Here is an 18,195-nt window from a genome sequence, read left to right on the forward strand (position 1 = left end):
TAAATGCTCTTCTGAAGGACATGTCGATTTAAGAACAAACATAGCGCACGTTCTTTGAGATTAAATCTCATAAAAGTACCAATGGCATCAGAATGATTAGCACATTTCTACATAAGGCAAAAGAATATTATAATGGTACCATGGATATTATGATACTTTTTTGTTAGTGACTTACATTTTAAAACATGATTTAAAAAAACCCAACAACAACAGTCTATAGGTAAAAACCACAGCAATCATTTTATTTAATGTAATGTCAGGTTGTACATATTTACAAGCGAAGACATTATGACTGTGAAAACGTATGACATGAAAAGAGTTCATTTTGATGTTTTATTCAATGATGGGTTCTGTCACAGCATCTGGACGACCTGTTTGGCTCTCAGTTGCCTCTTTTCAGCATCTGCCTCTTCTTGTCCTTCCTCACACACAATCTCTTCAGCTTTCTTCAGTGTGGCTGCTCGTGCCAATCCACATACACTCTCAAGATACAATAACAACACTTCAAAATGATCGTCAGACACCTGAGAGAGAGAGAAATGCATGTGTAGAAAAAAAATGAATGCTTCGGTTAAATTCTAGTAGCAACACTTGACTCAAAATGCCAGATGATTGTTGTTTCTTTTACCTTCACGCTGTCATACATGTTCTTCAATAACCACGTTTGCCTGATTTTACTAAACTTCCACTCTTCTCGTTTCTCAGACCAGCTAACAAACATAAAATAAATCAGTTGTTTAACAATCTCTGATAGAATGAGGAAACATTTATATGTATGAAAATAAGCATGTTTGAGTCCCACCATTTGAGGTATTCCAGCGCCCGCTTCCGTGCATTATTCATCTCCGGTGGTTTTATGCTTTTCCCTTCTTCCCTCAGCTTCCTCCTCTCCTCCTTTTTCTGACGCATCCTCTCCCTCTTCCTCTGCTTGGACATCAGCAGTTGTTTCTCTTGTTCTTCTTCATCAAGGCCGTTTTCATCCTCCACTTCAGACGGTTCTTGCGGTGCTGAGGTGTCCGCATCTCCAGAAATCTGAAAATCACGTTGTTTAAAATTCACATCGCTTCAGGATTCATTGATGAATAGAAAGATCATAAGAAAGATCAACATTAATTTAAAATTAAAATCTTTTGTAACATTATTAAGTGTCTTTACTATCACTTTTGACCAATATAATGTGTAACTACAGACCCCAACATTTTGAAATGGTATACACATAATAAAGAAAACCAAAAGGCTTTATAGAACTGCTTAATTGCATTCATTCTTTAAATTCAAATCATTTTAATTGAGAAACAATTTCTGAATGTTTATATTCACAACATTTACAAAACATTTATTCATAAAGCCAAAGCTTTTATCATAAGAGGCAATATAGTACACAATGCGAAGTTTAAGATAGAAGCCAGTGTTATTTTAGCATTATTTGTAATATTATATATATATATATATATATATATATATATATATATATATATATATAAGTTAATCTTTTAAGTTAATCTTTTACTAATTTTGTCATTAAAAAAAAAATCTTATTTTTTATTCTGTATTAGTTTTAGTAATTTTAACACTTCAACTCATTTTATTTCAGTTTGTAGCAAAGACATTTTGTTTGCCTAATGTTGACCTATTATCAGTGTCACTAAACTTTGTTACATTAATCTAGTCTAAAATAACTGAAGCAAAACAAAAATAACCAACATAGTTAGATAAAAAAAGATTTATATATATATATATATACATTTGTCTGGTTTTGAGTAGCAACACTTGAAGAATTTGCCACGAGTTCTCATCCACTATGCAGCTCTATATCTGCAGAGGAGCTAAGAGAGCATTTCTCCATCATATTGTTTGGGGTAAACAAATTAAGGCGGCCATTGTACGTGTATAACCTGGCCCTCCTGTATTTACGTATTTGTACATGAGACAGCGAGAGTTCACCAGGAGAAATGTCTGCTCTTTCATTACTGCCAAATGAAGGAGAAGAACGGAGAAAGAAACAAACAAAAACAACAAATGTTTGATTTCTACATCCATTTCTCCATGACCTTAAAGGACATGCATACAGGAACAAATCACAAGGACAACTTAATAAACAAGGATAAAAGTCGATAATACAATACATACGGTAAGATTATTTTGACCATTTCATTTTAACCAATCGGATGATTACTAGTGAAAACAGAAAATCTAGATAATACACATTAGTGAAATTATGCAGGCAAATGCAGTGTCTATTGTACGTAGTGTAGAGATGTATAAAGTGCAGCTCACATAGAAGTTACTTTCAAACCAAGCAGCTTTCTGTTGGTCAGAACTTTGTATCTTGTCAGTGTGAAAACAATTTTCATGTGATCGGCTTGAAAATGTGCGAAATCTGCATGGTCCTCATGCGAAACTCACAAATGCACGGATTCCTAATGGAATAACTGGATTTCGCAAGCATAATAAATGTGACTGCAACTAAACAACTTATTCACAGATTAACTAATAATTGTAATTCAACATTTTTACAAATACAAATAATTAATAAATGCTGTAGAAGTATTTTTCACAGTCAACTCGCCGAGCACTGATAAATGTGACTGCAAATTAATGCCGAGTTCACACTGCACAAGTCTTTGCTTAAAACGCAGACAAATTTCGGAAAATATTTCACGGGCATCAGCGCCTCTTGGTTCGTGACATTGATTGTCACTCGTGTGACCGAGCACCGATTTGCCTCAGATTTCAGGCATTTTTCGCAAAATCTGTTGGCGAGTAAAAATCGGGGGTATAATCATGCATTGTTAACTCCCAGTTAAAGGGATAGTTCACCCAAAAATGACATTTCTGTCATTAATTACTCTCACTCATTTCGTTCCAAACTCGCAAGACCACTCATCTTTGGAACAGAAATTAAAGCTACACTGTGTGATATTTTCCCCCATCCAGCAGTGTAAAGGTATATGACAATCCAGTGAATAATAGTTTCTGTTCCTCTCAATTCTGATTTCGCTTTAACTCCTACGGTGGCCGATTTTGTCCAAGATTAAGATGGCCAATCCCCCTCTTCACATTCGACACGGTGCCATTGAGTGTTAAAACGCGAAAGGCGAAGCTTGAATTTACGGGTATGTCCCTCTTTGGCTAATGTACTTTCAAGATGGAGGAGCAACATGGCGACCGGCATTCGAACCCCTCACCCGTATGCATTTTCAATGACATATTATAAACTTACGAGAATACTTTATTACTTGAAAGAAGGAAATATACATTAATGAGCACATATATTTTTGAAAGAACTAAGTGTTTTTAGCTAAAAATAAACTAAAAAAGTTACACAGTGTAGCTTTAAGCTATTGGATGAAAACCAGGAGCTTTCTGAACGTCATTGCAACTTTAAAGGTCCAGAAAGGTAGCAAAGACATTGTTTAAATAGTTCTTGAAAAGTGGAAATTAAATTGGTGTCAATGTAAATGTCAGAGAGCTCTCAGATTTCATCACAAATATCTTCATTTGTATTCAGAAGATGAACGAATATCTAGCTGGTTTGAAACGACATGAGGGTGAGTAATTAATGACAGAATTTACATTTTTAGGTCAACTAACCCTTTAAATGCACATATTTGAAACATGCGTCAAGATTAATAGTATAACATCACTGTGCTTGTGTCTTTAGTGCATTTTAGAGAAGAAGACGCCTGTAAACTTCCACACTATGTGACAATGGAAGTGATAGAGGGGAAGATGATGGAAGATCCGATGACCTTTGACCCCACCGTCCAACCAAATCACTCCAGTCTGCATGTCAACGAAATAAACCCCACCTCCCCGGACACCTACGTCATAAATCTTCTCCTCTCCTGCATCTACACCGTCCTGCTCTTCCCGCTCGGCCTCGTGGGTAACATCCTGATACTCCTGGTGAACTTTGACCCTCGTCAGCGGATGAGCACCCCTGACCTATACTTCACTAATTTGGCTCTGGCCGACCTGGTGCTGGTGCTGGATTCGCTAATCGAGGTGTTCAATCTGAGCGCTCACTACTATGACGACGCAGTGCTGTGCTCCTGCATGGCCATCTTCCTGCAGGTCAACATGTACAGCAGCGTGTTTTCGCTCACCTGGATGAGTCTGGACCGCTGCCTCGCGCTGACCGGCCTCAGTACGCGTGCGCTACCCGAAAATGTTTCTGTCTCGCACCGCTCCCGAGTCGCTCGAAGGGCTTGTGCGACCATTTGGGCGGCGGCCACCCTGTGCACTCTGATTCCATTCGCTACTGCGCACGTGCATCACGGCTGGGGGCGTGGCTTCTGTTTTGCAGGTGTGGCCGAAGTTCAATGGCTGGAGGTGACGCTGGGATTCGCCCTGCCTTTTTGCGTGATGGGCGTCTGTTACGCCCTGATCGCACGCGTGCTGCTGCGCTCCGAAAGGCCGCAGCGAACCAAAGCCCTACGCATGATCGTCGCGGCCGTGAGCGTGTTTTTTGTGTGCTGGCTTCCGGAGAACGTGTTCATTAGCGTGCATCTCCTGAGCGGCGACACCGAGGCCTCGCGGCGGAGAGGAAACCACACGTTGTGGCAGCGTTACCCGCTGACGGGACATGTGGTGACTTTGGCGGCCTGCGCTAACAGCTGCCTGAACCCGCTCGTCTACAGCCTGCTGGGAAACGCCTTCAGACAGAAACTGCAAGTGTTTGTCGCGCACCACGTGCCCTGCCTGCACACATGCGTGCAGAACGCAAGCGCGACGCCACCTTGTCCGTGCGTTACTTGCACAAACGCGCACCATTCCTGCTCACATGAGAATAGGGAAGAGGAAGAGCGTGACCTTAGGAGCGGCGAGGAGGGTCGGGAGTGTGTGTGTGACAGAGTGGGATAAACACTCATGTCGTAATGACAGGACTTTATCAACTGTAAGAAGTCTTCATAAAATACATTTTTGACAGAAAAATTATACCTTTTATCAGGCAAGGATGCCTAAAAATGGGTCGAATATGACAGTAAAAACACTCATATTGATACAAAACATTTCTATTATAAATAAATGCTGTTCTTTTTAACCTTCTATATATCAAATAAACTGTTTTCATCATTGGTAACAATCATAAATGTTTCTTGAGCAGCAAATCATCATATGAGAAAGATTTCTGAAGGATCATGTGACACTGAAGACTGGAGTAATGATGCTGAAAATTCAGCTTTGATCACAGGAATAAATGACATTTAAAAAATATTAAAATAAGAGTGCAATAAAAATTCTGAATGTGTGTGTGTCATAATAATGTTATAATAAGAGATTCAAGCATTTTACAGCACAAGAATTCAGCATCAACTCTCGAAAGAATCACACATAATTCAAAAACTGTGACAAACATAAAAATGCAAAGTATTTCTCATCACCTTGTGTTTCTTCTTTTTCTTTTTCTTCTTCTTTGTTTGTTCTTCCTGCTTTTGTGTGTCCTCCAGCTGTTCAGTATCCTGTGGCTCCTCTGTGGCATTTTCTACCGGAACACATACCTGAAAACATACAAGAGACATCTTTTTTTTAAATAAATATATAGTAAGGTACAGTATTTAAAGTGCAGTGTGTGATTTTTAGTGGCATCAAGCGGTGAGGATGTGAATTTTATATAAGAATAATGATAAACTGACATAACAGTATAATGTAATTGACATAGTGATTTTTCCACTGGGAAAACAAGCTTTCCTAAATGACGTTACACAATGTGTTCACATTATATGCATATTATATAAATACTTTAAACTAATTATTACACTGCCTTTATCATATATACTAAACAAACACAATGATAAATAAAAGAGGGGACAGAATCAGATTACTTTAACTCACCTCAGCTCTACTCTTCTTTCTCTTCTTCTGTTTCTTCTCTGCTCTCTCTTCATCGGCGTGTGTGTTTGTTTCTTCTTCTTGTGGCGTCACCGGATCTGATTCAGGAACAGCAGCTTCAGAGTCCTGCAAATTCATAATGTCTATTTAAATAATAATAATATATATATATATATATATATAATTCAAGCAAAATAACTTTAAAAAACATTAGATTAAATAGCAAAGTATTTCTCATCACCTTGTGTTTCCTTTTCTTCTTCTTCTTTGTTTGATCTTCCTGCTTGTGTGTGTCCTCCAGCTGTTCAGTGGTGTTTTCTACAGGAACACATACCTGAAATCATACGAGAGCAAATGTTTAAGATTCAATGATTGAATAATTATTGCAGTGATCATTATGTTTCTAGCATGCTATACGTTTAGCAATGATTGGTCCCCCTTTTGGTGCCAAAACAGCCCTGACCCGTCGAGCCATGGATTCCACTAGACCCCTAAAGACGTGCTGTCCATGGAGCAGACTTGTTTGATCAGTGTTCCTCTATTCACCTGTCATAATGTTATGCCTGATCAGTGTATCTGTCATTAAATCATTCAGCAGATTAAAAAAAAAAAAAAGCTAACTGATGCAGTAATTAAAACAAATGTAAAAAGTCTTTATGAGCAAGTCATTGAATCATTCACTCAAATATATATTTTTTATTATTCTAGGCACTTTTCAGAATCGTGGGAACATCATGAACTCTATTTTAAACAAACAAAATTGTGATTTTCAACTTATCCAGAATCGTAAAGCTCTATTACATTATATTATATATCCTAACTTAATTCTAAATATAAGCCATAATCAATATTTATCTTTCAATATTATTATAATGATTCTTTCCAGTTATGATTTTGCTTTTAGTTTCTAGTTTTCTAAAGTGTGTTTTTGGTCTCTGAGAAGTGACTGAGGGTGTGATTTGTCGCTAAAACACTTGATAGCAACATGGTGTCGTGTGTTTGGATTTTGGAGTGCAGAAACAGTGTTTGCTTACTTAGCCTAGCTTCCAGATATAAAATATGGATCGGTCTTTCATTTAATTGATTATATTTTATATTTCCTTTTACTGAAACACTAGTCAAGATGAATATAGCCTGTACTAATGCCTGTACCTCTCACTGAAAGAAAGCACATGTTATCAGTATGTTTTGGTTAGAACTGGAGCTTAATCAGCTCCAACCTTGGAGAGGCTGTGTATCTGTGTGTGCACACAATATTCTGTTAAAGATCAGTGTTGAGAATGGACATCCTAAGAGATGAGTGGACTTTATCTGGTCAAGCTGGCGCCTGCTCCAGATCTGGAAGGTCACTACGGGCCTAATTCTGGGTTAACTGACGTGTGGAAATTTACCATGACTGTGCATTGTCTCTGAGCCAATCAGACCCATCCACACTGCAGTAATGACGTGGATAAGACCTTGAAAACGGTATAACTGTTTGGACAATTGTATGTATGATATGGCGAGGCAATGAGACGGTGAAAGAGGGAGCACGGCCTTTGAACTCCTTGTGAGACTTGAAGCTGGCTTCTGCTGTTAAAACTGCAAACTATCCTTCAGTAATTTTACCAACTTCCCAATTCGCCTACTTATACTACGTCCTAAAAGTATGTACTCTTTTTGTGAAGAAAAGGTATATACTTTTGAGTGTGTAGCAGAAAAGTATGCAACCTTCGGGACATACTACTTCAACGGACTCTGTCGCTTAGTTAAGAGCATCCAGTCACCGTTTATCTGCCCTGTCAATCATCGTCAGATTCGTCACAGTTCAAATCCTCCACATCCAGTTTAATCTCCTGCCGTATCGGAGAGAAATGTAGCCGCTCGTTGATCTGCCATGTGTGGGTCTTTGTGGGTCAGAGACTCTCCTCATGTGCTTGCAGTTTAAATATAATGATGCATTTAAAAGTTAATGGCCAAACGTGTCATTAAAAAAGTTCACGATGCTGCTGCAGGTGAAATATAATGTGGACAACACTGAATAAATATATTTTTGTCAGGTTAAATATTGATAGTTGGTCACTCAAACCCCTTTATCTAAACTTCTCTACTTAACCGTCAAACTTGCACATCCGTCATGTTTGTAGTTTTTTAACGCTTTTTGTCCGTTTGTAGTTCTAATCGAATCCTCGTCCAACTCGCAATGGGTTGTGGGCAATATCAGCCGTTAGAGTGCCCATCGATCCATACTTCGAATTCGGACCGGAAATAGTAAACCATCCGGGAATCTTTGGAATACTTTTTTCAACATACTACGATTTGGGACATACTAATTCTATTTTCGAATACTATTTAGGATGGATAGTATGCAAATTGGGACGCAGGGTTGGTCTTCATTTTTCACTACTGGTCTTGAGTCATAAACTGTTAACCCCTAACATAACACACACACGCACACACACACACAAAGCGTATGGTGATTTTACCTCAAATAAATACAAACTTTTAATCTTGTAACACTTTTTACATTTTGCTGTCTTTCAGATAAACAGTGTATATATGCAGTAATATAACGCATACTTTAAATAAGGAATTCACTCACTTCAGACTTCTTTTTCTTCTTGCGTATATTCTCTTCTTGACCTCCGTTTAAGCGTGTACTTGTTTCAAGCCCCTTTAATTTCCAAAAAAAAAAAAAACAGTCATGAGCGCATAATATTAAACGCAGAGTTAACTTCTTAAAATCATTTAAGCAATTAGGTATAGAAGCATACCTCAGCTTTCCTTTTCTTCTTCTTCTTATGTTTGCGTAACTCAGCGTTTTCCTCATGGCTGTGTGTGTCAGTATTATTCAGCTCTGATGTGTTTTCTGTATGTTGTTCACACACCTGCGAATTATGAACAACAAACAAATCTTTACTTATATGCATTATAAAAGACAATTCATCTTCTGGTCTCTGATCATAGCTCAAGATCATTTGATATATGGATCTATCAATTATTACCATCTGAAATTTGTTATTAGATCCACAGCCAAGTAGATGCAAGTATTATTATAAGCACACACCGCATCATCAGCCTCTCTCTTCTTCTTTTTCTTCTTCTTGCCATTCATCTCCTCTTTACTCTTATCATGTACACATGTGCTTTCGTCTGCATTGAGTTTAGGTTTCTTTTTCTTGAGAGATTCCAGTACAAAAGCTTGACTCTTCGTCATGGCACCAGATCTGTTTAGAAAAGAATTGATTGATGAAGAATTGACAACATACACTACTCCTGTACAAAAGTGCATAAAGTAATCAAAAGTGACAGACATTTATAATGTTAACATTTTTTAATTTTAAAATAAATGCTGTTCTTTTGAACTTTTATATTCATCATAGAATCCTGAAAAAAGATCATCATGGCTTCACAAAAGTATTGAGCAGCACATCTGTTTGTTAACATTGATATGATAATAATCAGAATTATCAATCATTTCCCAATTGTTTCTTGATCACCAAATCATCATATTAGAGTGATTTCTGAAGGATCATGTGACACTGAAGACTGGAGTAATCATGCTTGGATTTAGCTTGGATCACAGGAATAAAATACATTTTACAATATATTCAAGTTATTTTAAATTGACAACATATTACACATTATTACTGTTTTTACTTTTGAACGGTGATGTATTTAAACCATATCAATCCACACATGTAATAAGATTCATAAACAGCAAATTAGATACACAAATAATATGTTGTTTTGACTCGAAGTACAATAAAATAAATAAAAATGCAGTTTATATCACTGTCACATTGTAAGCGTTCACGACTAAAAAATAAACAAATAAAATTAAAACCTTGAAAGCCTAAGTTAGTTGATGATGATTTAATCGTATTTGCGCTTTAAACCAGCGACACACACATAACCTTAGCACACATACATGTACTAGTTGAGTAAGTTTATAATTGCGTTACATGTACTTACAAGACAAACAGAAATATTCCAGATCTTCTTCAGATGCACGTGTGGACAGACAGCGCCATGAAAGCGGAATCAAGGCCACGTTTGATGACGTTGCTATGGCGATGCAAAATATGCATCTCTGATTGGTTGATACTCAGAGCTCTGGGTAATGTAGTCCTTAAATTCTCTGTCACTTATACTTAGAATAAACTTTAAACGGTTGTGGGTTTTTTTTACAATATTTGTATTAAGATTTACAATCCTATAATATGTAAATTGATCAGACGAATTATTCTCTTTAAAACATCTAAAGATCAAAGCGGAACTACATTTCAGTTAATCGTAGTTTCCTCCCGGGCGGGATTTACAGTGGAGCTCGTTACATGACCTGGGAGAGTTACGTCTGATATGAAGAAGCCCTCAAGATGTCAAAAGTCTGCTTTCTTTTATCAGGAATTTCCTTAGGTCGCAATGTTTTCACAAGCCAATGGCATACGAATCTAAGGCAAGTGAATATTTTGTCCTTGTATAGATTGTGAAATAACCGTCATTCATCTCAATAGGTTTTATGCTCTGCGTTTGGCTTTAAGGAAGACAACCCGTTAGTTAATTGAGAATTTTTTTTCTTGATTATTTAAAATCTATTTCTTGAACGGATTTCTTTTTTTCGTTAAACACTCTTTAATGGTCTCTTAAAGGGATAGTTGACCCAAAAACTAAAAATCTGTCGTCATTCAATGGCTACCATCAACACTCTGGTTACCAGAACCTTCTTCAAAATATCTTATTTTGCGTTCAAAAGAAACTCATGGGTGAATAAACAATGACAGAATGTTCATTTTTGGGTGAACTGTCCCTTTAAATTGTCTGCTGACCTTGGTTTGAAGGATATCACAATCAGTGGTTCTTCATTGTTTTTTGACAAAAATACACATTGGATGTATTTATAATGTCTGTGTTATTCAAGCAGATCTTTAGAAGTAATGTGTTTTATTAAATTTTTATTTATTTTTCTACCTGAAGACCATGTGCCACAAGGATGCTGTCCATTACATCACAGCTTCATGCAAAGTCCAGAAACCCCCCGGATGATAATGAGGATGAGGATGTACCCAAACCCATTAAGTTCTCAACAAGCAAAGCCAGTCACCGAACCTGGAATGTGGACCGTTCGCTGGGCAGCAATTACCAGCGTCCCTGGTGGAAAGTTCTACCCATCAGCCTCTTTGGAGTGGGCTTCCTCCTCTGGTGTGCATTCAGGAAGGAGACCGAGACGGACGAGTCTCTGGAGAAAAACCTGTATGAACATTTACCAGGACTGCTGTCTGATGAAGAACAGGAGGAAGTCACGGTCACAAACAAACCATCATAATGGTTTAAGAGACATTTTCCAACTGTGATATTTATTTATCATTTAATGATGCCTTCAGATGTGTAATGCTTTTTTCATATGGAGTCGGAAATCATTTGTTGAAATGTCTAACTGACTTTCCAGAGACTCTGCTCTTGAAAAGCGACTGCAGTGAATGTGATCTGTAGTCAGGTTTATATTAAACTCAGAGACATTTAAGAAATGCCAGTATAATGGAGAAACTTCTGAATTGTGACTGCTGCTTTACGAATATCGTCAGGGAACGCGTGATCAAACACATTAAAAGTCAACATCAAGAACAGGCCTTCATTAAATTATACTTGATCTGTATAATAAACTGTACAAACTAATTTTAGCGGTTTTTCTCTTTAACCCAGTTTCACAAACAAGGCTTAAACTAAAATGCATGTTTGAGCAGATTCAACTGAAAACAGTAGCACAGGCATCTTGATCACGGCCATTGTTTATCACAAGATGCAGTGATTTTCTCTAAAAGCTACTTAAATTTCCTAATTGAATTAAGGCCTAATCCTGGCTTAATCTAAACACTGTCTGTGAAACCAGGCCATTCAATTTTAAAAATAGACAAGTTGTCTATAATAGTACATTAAATGTGAGTATACTTATGTACTATTGCACAAATGTATCGTCTAACTATACAAAGCGACCTCGAGCTTTGGAAAGGCGCTACATAAAACGTCTTCAACAGATCCATGAGGGCGTTGCTAGTTGCTTGGTCAACAAGGAACCATTTTCTGGACAGAGTATCAAGTCTTTAAGAACAAGTATTAATATTTTCCAAGCTGGACCTTTGAGGACATTAGCATCTACATAATCTTTAGTCCTGGAGGGCCGCTGTCCTGCAGTTTAGCACCAACCCTAATCAAGCACGCCTGAACAAAGTAATAAAGGTCTTCAGGATTACTAGAAAGGTACAAGCAAGTTATTAGGGTTTGAGCTAAACTCTGCAGGACAGTATCAAAGTTGCTCAGCCATGATCTAGGGCTTCAAACTTTGATATGAGAAACAACTGAAGGCAAAAATGAGCAGCAACAAAAGATTGAGGTAGTGGAAAGTTTATTTACAACCAAATGGCCACAATAGAAGAGAAACCCAATATAATAACGATAGAAATAAAATGGACAGTCTAATTCATCATGAAGCATGCAGACTAGGCAGAGGTATATGAAAGTCTAAAATACAAACTTTAAAACCCTGAGGAGCTCCCGGAATGTTCTGACACTGCCCCCCCTACTATCAACTTTAACCACAAGATACCCCGTTCCCTACCGCAACTACCAAAAAATACAAAAAAATAAACTTAAACTACACAGGCATTTAAAGTCAAGAGTGTAAGAACCCCAACACCCCTCCCACCCGACCCACCCGCACAACAAACCCCTCCCTCATATATTCCTCCACACACAAAAAAGTTGAGTAAATAGTAAAGTTTAAGCACGCTCTCCACGGATTCGACGGGCCAACTGGATGTCTTTGGGCATGATGGTGACGCGTTTGGCGTGGATGGCGCACAAGTTTGTGTCCTCAAACAGACCCACCAGGTATGCTTCACTTGCCTCCTACAATTCAGAGAGAAAACATTAGGAGAGACCAAAGATACAAAAAACTGAAGCATTAGGTCAGTGGTCTTCAACCAGGAGTTAAAGTGAGCTAAAACTACTAAAAATCTAAATATTAAGTATTTGGTTATTTTGATCGATATACATCTACTTATGCCAAGGTCCAAAATATTTTTTGGACTTGAAGGTAAATAGGTTGAGCCACTGAACTGGGTATAGCTATACAAAATCCACATCTAGAACACACACCTGCAAGGCGCCAATGGCAGCGCTCTGGAAACGCAAGTCCGTCTTGAAATCTTGAGCAATCTCACGAACCAGACGCTGGAACGGAAGCTTGCGGATCAGCAACTCTGTGGACTTCTGGTACCGACGGATCTCACGAAGAGCCACAGTTCCCGGACTGGAGGGAAAAAGGCAGAAAAGTAATGCATTTAGTTGCTATTGGGACAAAAATAAATGCAGAGCACTATATACACACTATACTTTATATACAACTTGTGTGGTAATATGCTGGGGGGTTTTTTAAAAAGAGGGGAAAAAAAAGTAGTTTATTTAAAGTGTCATTGTTGCAGTCAGCGTTGGGTCAGTTACTCTGAAAGTAATGAAACTAGTAATTAATCAGTGTAATTGGATTGCTGTTCAAATTACTCCCTAAAAAGTATTTAATTACTAATTAAATTCTAAATCCTATATCAACCTCAACTAGTTAAGTGATTCAAGGATAGACATGAAACTTAATGTAATTAAAATAAACAAATTTGTATTAACTAACTTAGTATGAACTAAGTTCATAGTAACATTAAGTTAAGGGAATACTCTAAAATATATATAAAGTAGTTTAAGTAACAGTAACTAGTTACACTCACTGATTACAGTGTAATTACATTTAATTACTGAGTAATATTAATAAAAACATGTACTTACTACAGCGTTATGGTAGGATTAGGGTTTGGTTGAGTGTTAGTTGCATGTAATTATGCATAATTAAATGTTATTACTATGGTAAGTACACGTAACAAGGAAGTTGGAAGTTTAAAAAGTACACATGCATAAACAAACAAAATTACATAATGCATGCAAGTGTATATAAATGACTGAAGTTCTTTTTGCTAAGCAATGTATAAAAATGAGAATTATACATATAGTTATACAAAATGTCAGTCAAATTCTGTGAAGATGTTTACATGTACACGTGCATATATAAACAACGCGTGTGTGTCCTCACCGGTATCTGTGGGGCTTCTTCACTCCACCGGTAGACGGCGCACTCTTCCTGGCAGCCTTGGTGGCCAGCTGCTTCCTGGGGGCTTTACCACCAGTGGATTTACGGGCAGTCTGTTTTGTACGTGCCATGGCACTTTAATGAAGTGATCTAAACAGAGAGACAAGAGCCGATAAGACGACAAGAACAGCAGCCGCGGGGAATTCCGCATGCAATGATGTAATCAACAACAACACTCTAGGTCCCGCCCATAATAAAGTCATGCTGTAACGCACGTTAAGTGTAGGAAAAGGCCACAACATATTTCCATTACACTAACTATTAGTGTACAACTTGCTGGCGCAATTTAAGCAAAATCGAAGAAACGTGTACTTTAAAGTAAATGAGTTGGCGAAAATAAGAGTCGTTTTAAAAACCTAAGTTACCATTTCATAGATTATTTTGCATTTAGAGTCACTTGGATAAATAAAAAAAACCAAGAAGCAACGCTTTTTGCTGTGGCAAAACGATAAGCTGAACTCGCAGTGGGACACTGGGTCGCACACACATAACCGATTCCCATTCAACACACACACACACACACACACACAGCCTGAAGGCAAAAATCGTCAACGGTAGTCGGTTTCATTCACCCATTCAGCAACTAGTACTACAAAATACGCCATGTTCGCGTCAATTATAGCGAAACTGATGACAAAGAACCGGCGAATTGAAACCTAGAAGCCCTGATTAATACAGCAGTGAAGTCCACCATCTCAGGATGAGACACAGACACGTTTCTGCCTTTATGTGTAACATGGCGCCCAAGAACACCAATTATAGCCGTTTCTTTGTCTACACCGACAATTCAGTAACACAACATAATAGTGTTCAAAAGAAAAACGACACGTGTTGTTGAACTTCGTTCTAAAAACACATACTTAAGGTTAAAACCGGCTAAATAACTTTTAATAAAGCACAAGTAAATGTAAACTCACGCTCGTTAGCTTAGCTTGTTGCTACCGCGACAAAAAGGATCTAAAACCGCCGTTTGCGAATTCAAACGCCGAAAACAAACTGAACGGTTTACATGTAACAAAATATTTCACATACACGATCTTTAATATTTTAAATACAAGATACGATATGTATTTTTTTACTTTAAAACCGAACATTAACGATACTTACGATTTTTTGTTTCGGTTAATCCGTCAAGCCCAAAACAAGGAACGTAGGTCACGCGCAAATGCGAGTTGGCTATTTTTATACAGCCAGTGACGTCTGTGCGTGCGCTAAGCCACGCCCACGTCGCCTCTCATTGGCTGGAGGAGCGAGGGGGAAAATTTACCCTTCTTTAGTATTTTATTTATAATAGTTATAACGCGGTTTTGATGTATTTTTTTAAAGCCCTTTCTATTCTGTTTCTGCAGATGAATCAGATTGTTTAAACGGTTAACTGTTCTCAAACGGCTAATAACAATCTTAGTGAAACATCGGTGTTAGATGCTTTTAAAAAAGCTTTCCATTTAGTCATGTTGGTGTTGATTACATAACCATCGCGTAAGAACAACCGCCCCTTACGGTTACTTTTATGACTAATACAAAATATTATGTATCGTTGCTCCGTGCTTTTGAGATGTAACGTTACTACTAATGCAGTCTTTGTGTGTTGCCAATGCTTACGGAGGGTATATTAAATTATTCTAGGAACCTCTAAAATAGCCAATCTGTTACCGGCGGAACCCTTCGACGGGTGCACACACATATGGCTATCAACACATGAGTAGTACATATTTGTAAATCAGAAGTAGTTAATTGACTCCGTCACATTTCTATTTTATTTTATTTTTTCCGTAAGTGCTGCACACTTGATAGGTGATAGTTTGTGTACAGACTGCGAGTGTATTTGGTGTTCAGAAGATTAAACCTCCAGCTATGACAGAGGAATCAACTGGAACGGGTAAGATATAAAGCAGCTCATAAACCATTCTAGTTCAATTTATTGAATATACGTGAAATTTGGCAGACTTTTATATTAAATTAAACTGTTTGTCTTAGTTAGTAGCATCCGGATAAATGTTTTCAATTGGTGTATTATTTCCAGGAATTCTGGTAAATGAGAAAAGCATGGATGGCAAGAGTGGAGAGGCAGAGACTGACACAGTGCCGCATCCCAAAACAGCAACCCAAAGCTCTGAAGCTCCTGCCAATGCTAAAAAACACAAGAAAAAGAAAGCAGGTGATGGAAAGGATACCCAGCAGAAAGTGATAAGAACCACAGCTGAGGAAACACCTAAACAAGAAACCACAGAATTAGTAAGCACATACACACTTATTATTAGGAATCATCAAGTATAGAAAATAAGAAATATGCACCTGATATTTACATATGCTTCATATAGTATACATTACTGATCATTATTTTTGCATGTATAAGCTGTGGCAAAGACAAATAAATAAGTTGACTTTCTGATATTGTGTTAGGCTCCTGACGAGCAGCTAAACCGAGAGCTGGACTGGTGCATCGAACAGCTCGAGCTGGGCTTGAGAACTCAAAAAACCTCCAGCAAACAAAGTGAGTGTGTCTGACAGCACTACAAATACAACACCTATATAAATAGCTTAGTGAACATTTAGCCCGACACCGATAATTCTTTATGTTTGAAAGCTGATAACCGATAGATATACGCACCTATGAATGCACCTATATATGTCTCCGTTTAGGGGAAGAAGCAAGTCGTGCTTTGAAGACTTTACGTAGCTCCAAAGCTCCCTTGGTGAAGAAGAGGCAGGTAATGCGAGCCATCTCAGGAGACTACAGGAAGAAGATGGAAGAGGAAAGAGCCAGACAGTTCAAACTCATACAGTCAGGTAAGGCAACAACACAAATTTATATATTATGTATTTATACCTTTTTTGTGTATGTGATAAATAACAGGGGTTTTCAATCTTATATATGCCACAAATGGACCCCCAGCTTGTCATGTATAATATCCAAAAAATTTCTTCTGTTCATTGTAGTACTGTGTTATTATTTGTCTCATGTAATCGCTCTGTCAGTGTTTCAACAGCGGTGAGACATCAATAAAATGGCTAGTTAACAATGAAACGTAACTTTACATTTACCTCAGGAAAAACCAATCAGTATCAATAGTATGTGGGAAAGATTGGATAGAAAAATGAACTCTAGAGAGAGAAAAAAACACTATTACATTCACTTATATCACTAAATAGTTATTATTCTAACATTATAATTATAAAAAACTGCCTTATAAGTAATTGTAAATCTGTTGTTAATTTTTTGAACTTTTAAAGGGATAGTTTACCCAAAATTTTAAATTCTGTCATCACTAACCCATGACACTTGACGGTAGCCATCGACTTCCACAGTATTTTTCTTTTCCTACAATGGAAGTCAATGTGTGCCATCATGTGTTTAGTCACCTATATTCTTTTAAAGTGTGTAGGATATATTTTACTGCATTTGTTTTTGCATTTGCTTAAAACATAACATGTACTGTACCTGAAATACAGTTTCAAAATGAATCAACATAGAATCTAATTGAGGTCAGAATCAAATCACAAGCTTATGAATCGAATCAAATTTGGAAATTTGTGTCAATACAATTCTCACTCTAAGCTGAACTCAGAAGTTGGTAGCCCTGCTTTTATTTTTAAACTTTTTTTTGCATTAATTTTAAATTGTTTATTTATTTAGGTCATTATATCTCGTTTTTTTTTTATTAATTGACTGACCTCTTGCCCTCCCTTGTGGCCCCCTAGTATTCTGACATTATGATATAAAATTGCTGTCTCTGTCTCTGTAGCGATGACCTCTGCCCGGGTCACCAGTGTCTCTGAGTGCAAACCAGTGTTCCACCGGAGAGCTGAGAGAAACACACAACCCACAGACAAAACAGACCAATCTCCAGAGACGCACACTCTGCAAGGGCCCCGGGAGACAAATGAACACAATGAGACTGATGACGACACAAAACCTTTTGTTTTCACTAAAACACATGAAGAGTTTTGCTTTAATTTCAATTTGTGACTTCACACATTTGCATCAACCTGCAGGATTTGTGCCTTAAGTAGACATACTTCTGTTGCATAATTTTGCTGTACATATTTGATGCATTTCATTAAGTGTACTATATTGCTAATCATATTTCACTTTTTTTTTTAAATGTTCCTGCTATAAAAAAAATAACTAAGAAAAAATGCTATTAAAGTATTTTTACTTCACAAGCAAAGGTATGCTCACTGTGTGC

The 18,195-nt window shown here is 37.5% G+C and overlaps 5 protein-coding genes across 7 annotated transcripts; 3 read left to right on the plus strand and 2 right to left on the minus strand.

The window, feature by feature from the left end:
* Positions 1-215: 215 nt before the first annotated feature.
* Positions 216-9,899, minus strand: LOC137064052 (uncharacterized protein C7orf50 homolog). Of its 3 annotated transcripts, none has more exons than XM_067435392.1 (10): positions 9,790-9,899; positions 8,882-9,041; positions 8,589-8,702; positions 8,417-8,488; positions 6,077-6,169; positions 5,839-5,961; positions 5,388-5,504; positions 803-1,032; positions 629-710; positions 216-524 (listed from the first exon to the last, which is right to left on the minus strand). In XM_067435392.1, exons 2-10 carry the CDS (start codon positions 9,029-9,031, stop codon positions 354-356), a joined length of 1,152 nt encoding a protein of 383 aa, XP_067291493.1. In that variant the 5' UTR covers positions 9,032-9,041; positions 9,790-9,899; the 3' UTR covers positions 216-353. The 3 variants fall into 3 exon arrangements, with proteins under 3 accessions (XP_067291493.1, XP_067291492.1, XP_067291494.1); XM_067435391.1 differs by having other exon boundaries at positions 5,388-5,525; XM_067435393.1 differs by lacking the exon at positions 9,790-9,899 and having other exon boundaries at positions 5,388-5,525; positions 8,820-8,943.
* LOC137064053 (G-protein coupled estrogen receptor 1-like) lies at positions 3,127-5,372 on the plus strand. Its single transcript, XM_067435394.1, has one exon. It carries the CDS (start codon positions 3,712-3,714, stop codon positions 4,864-4,866), a length of 1,155 nt encoding a protein of 384 aa, XP_067291495.1. The 5' UTR covers positions 3,127-3,711; the 3' UTR covers positions 4,867-5,372.
* Positions 9,900-10,127: 228 nt separating the features above from the next.
* Positions 10,128-11,506, plus strand: uqcc4 (ubiquinol-cytochrome c reductase complex assembly factor 4). The gene is made up of 2 exons (XM_067435016.1): positions 10,128-10,273; positions 10,792-11,506. Exons 1-2 carry the CDS (start codon positions 10,194-10,196, stop codon positions 11,138-11,140), a joined length of 429 nt encoding a protein of 142 aa, XP_067291117.1. The 5' UTR covers positions 10,128-10,193; the 3' UTR covers positions 11,141-11,506.
* A 694-nt stretch (positions 11,507-12,200) lies between these two features.
* h3f3d (H3 histone, family 3D) lies at positions 12,201-15,236 on the minus strand. The gene is made up of 4 exons (XM_067434579.1): positions 15,113-15,236; positions 13,949-14,095; positions 12,970-13,123; positions 12,201-12,720 (listed from the first exon to the last, which is right to left on the minus strand). Exons 2-4 carry the CDS (start codon positions 14,074-14,076, stop codon positions 12,592-12,594), a joined length of 411 nt encoding a protein of 136 aa, XP_067290680.1. The 5' UTR covers positions 14,077-14,095; positions 15,113-15,236; the 3' UTR covers positions 12,201-12,591.
* An 86-nt stretch (positions 15,237-15,322) lies between these two features.
* Positions 15,323-18,105, plus strand: c24h8orf33 (chromosome 24 C8orf33 homolog). Its single transcript, XM_067434541.1, has 5 exons — positions 15,323-15,884; positions 16,029-16,240; positions 16,409-16,499; positions 16,649-16,795; positions 17,752-18,105. Exons 1-5 carry the CDS (start codon positions 15,860-15,862, stop codon positions 17,973-17,975), a joined length of 699 nt encoding a protein of 232 aa, XP_067290642.1. The 5' UTR covers positions 15,323-15,859; the 3' UTR covers positions 17,976-18,105.
* The last annotated feature ends 90 nt before the right edge of the window (positions 18,106-18,195 follow it).

The sequence above is a fragment of the Pseudorasbora parva genome, chromosome 24 (genome assembly GCF_024679245.1).
Source record: "Pseudorasbora parva isolate DD20220531a chromosome 24, ASM2467924v1, whole genome shotgun sequence".
Lineage (NCBI taxonomy): Eukaryota > Metazoa > Chordata > Actinopteri > Cypriniformes > Gobionidae > Pseudorasbora > Pseudorasbora parva.